Source organism: Peromyscus californicus, unplaced genomic scaffold (genome assembly GCF_007827085.1).
Source record: "Peromyscus californicus insignis strain IS unplaced genomic scaffold, ASM782708v3 Scaffold_7__1_contigs__length_154581171, whole genome shotgun sequence".
Lineage (NCBI taxonomy): Eukaryota > Metazoa > Chordata > Mammalia > Rodentia > Cricetidae > Peromyscus > Peromyscus californicus.
The window spans coordinates 2,367,411-2,370,137 of NW_026294595.1; the positions used below are offsets into that span (position 1 = coordinate 2,367,411).

The following is a 2,727-nucleotide window of genomic DNA, read 5'->3' on the forward strand; positions in this document are numbered from 1 at the left end:
AATTTAACATTCTCATATTCACTCACCACAGATTTACTAAAAATACTACATGAAGCAATATGTATAGAGTTCAGAGATGCATAGGATAAACATTCTAAAATAATACCAGGAAGAAACTTAGAAAATGAATGGAAGACTGACTAGAAGTAAACTTATTAAAATCAATTTTAGATAAGAAATAAAAAGTAATAGTTTTAACCATCAGGTGTGAATTCTTATATAATGAAAATACTCTTGACACTCAAAGACTGAGAACGTCTGCTACCATTGTTATATTAATTAAAGTTTTGTGAATACATAGAATAAAGTATATGAAGCAAAAAAAATCAAAGAACTAAAATGATTATTAAAAATTGAGGAAAGGGAAGAGTGAGATACTTAAAAAGGATGAAATTTCAAATTTTTTAGAAGGCTAAAAGAGATCTTAAGTTGATTACACACAAACACAAACATCAAATGCGTGTATATAAGTTGGCAGCGTATTTTCCAGAAGCATGGAAGTCCAGACCACTGAGAGCCCGAGACTAAACACAGAGGCAGGCAAGCCTAGGGTAAGGGCCCTTTGATCTTTTGTTCTTCAACAGTTACATTTACTATAAAATGATTTTTCTCATACTTAGTTATGAGCATATTATGTTATTCAAATGTCTTTTTTTGTAAAGCGGTATAGAAAGGTTGGTGTACTTCTTTCCTGTTTGAATTGAACTTTTGACTTGAAAAGGTGTGAGAATCCAATCCTGTGGAAAAAATAGACATTAATAAAGTCAGAGCTTATTCTACTCATCTACTCATGTCCTAAATAAGTGTAGTTGATTTAATGGAACACAACACAGTTTCCAGAAGAACAAAACTGAGTTTCTTGATGCTCTGAGGTAGAACAAGATCTTCACTCCAGAGTCGCTTATCTGTATTTTTAAGGTTTATGAAAGAATTTTTAATTATCAAGCACAGGTTTCACTAAGGTACCCAATTTCCCCATCTAGGATGCAGATGTTTATGATGAGGTTGAGCTTTGACATCTTTCTCTTCTTTTTACAGCTCCAATCTTACATCTTTGCAGGTGATGTAGAGCATGACTTATGGCCACTAAAAACAGAACAGAAGTGACTGAATTTGTGTTGTTGGGCTTGTCCAGCAGGCCAGAGATGCAGCCAGTTATTTTTGGAGTTGTCCTTGTCATGTACCTGATGGCAGTTATGGGCAATACCCTACTAGTACTTGTTGCTTGCTCAGACCCCAAGCTTCAGACGCCCATGTATTTCCTTCTCAGCCAGCTTTCCTTGATTGACATATCTCTAACAACCATCACGGTTCCTCAGATGCTCGTGCACACACTGTCTGTGCATAGAAGCATTTCCTATAACTGCTGCATGGTACAGCTGTTCTTCTTTATGGCAGTGGGCAGCATGGAAGTTCACTTGCTGGCTGCCATGGCATATGACCGCTATGTTGCCATCTGTGACCCTTTAAGATACTCTGCCATTGTCAGCCATAGCCTCTGTCTGAGAATAACATTGACCTCATGGGTGGTGGTCAGCCTTAACAGTCTCCTGTACAGTGTGCTGGTCACTCGTTTAAGCTTCTGTGGCAACCAGGTCACTCACTTCTTCTGTGACATCACTCCTCTGCTGAAGCTCTCCTGCACTCGACCATTGGTCAATGAAATGTTAATCTTCACTGAGGGTGTAGCTGTGGTGGTCAGCCCCTTCTTCTTCATTTTTGGCTCCTATGTCTGCATAGGTGTTGCCATAGCTCGAATGCACTCAGTTGCTGCCCTGCAGAAAGCTCTGTCTACCTGCGGCTCTCATGTCCTTGTTGTAATGTTTCTATTTGGTTCTTTGGTTCACATGTACCTCAAACCATCATCTAACTACAACCTAAAACAAGACCGTCAAGTTGCCATCTTCTACACGCTCATTGCTCCTATGTTAAATCCAGTTATCTACAGCCTCAGGAACCAGGAAGTTAAACGAGCTCTTTGGAGGCTTTTTAGGAAACTGCATCTCAGGAAACTTCCAGCCTGGCTCTCAGGAAAACAAAGAATGCCAGCACACCTCCTGAGAAGCAAGGGTTAGTCTGAAAACACTGCAGATAGGTGAGGTGTTCTCTTAATAGTGTCTATGAATCATATTCCTGTGGAATAGTCTTTGCTATCAACACCCTCTTGGTTGGATTAGGAAAGAAGTGGATTTCTGAATAGATGGTTCTGGACTCTTTTGACTGACTGAGAATCTCATCTCATTGGGAGTATTCTTTAATATTCTCAAAGAGAATATTCTTTAAAATCATTAAACCCAAATGTTTTTTTTTTTTTTTATGTAGCATGTAACCTGGAGAATACTAAGGCAATTTTTTAAATCAGTGTGGCGTATAGAACTCTCATCGTTTTAGTGGTGGTTTTCCAAATATAGTCTTTCAGAGAATAACTGATGCAAATTATATCTGTTACTCAGAGGAGTGAATTTCGCATAAATAATGGAATAGGTAGCACTGTCTGAATATTTTAATAATCTCTTTTTCCAACAACCTGTCCTTTCACAGTAAAAACATGTCAAATGCTTGTAGTGACTGAATTATTCCATTTTTATCTGTTTTCCGCTCCATAGAATGTAGTATAGGTCACTGATAACAAAACGCAGAGAATAGTGACTATGGAGTACTCAGCCCCAACTAACGCATCTACAACACAATCTGACATGGAGGGTTCAGGGAAAATCACAGAAGAGA

The 2,727-nt window shown here is 38.4% G+C and overlaps 1 protein-coding gene across 1 annotated transcript; it reads left to right on the plus strand.

Moving 5' to 3' along the window:
- Positions 1 to 1,079: 1,079 nt before the first annotated feature.
- On the plus strand, positions 1,080 to 2,075 carry LOC128100389 (olfactory receptor 1L4-like). Its single transcript, XM_052722495.1, has one exon. The coding sequence runs from the start codon at positions 1,080 to 1,082 to the stop codon at positions 2,073 to 2,075; it is 996 nt and encodes a 331-aa protein (XP_052578455.1).
- The last annotated feature ends 652 nt before the right edge of the window (positions 2,076 to 2,727 follow it).

Bases quoted from the DNA above. Each gene is read 5' to 3' on its own strand.
- LOC128100389 (XM_052722495.1), top strand. From the start codon at position 1,080: ATGGCCACTAAAAACAGAACAGAAGTGACTGAATTTGTGTTGTTGGGC.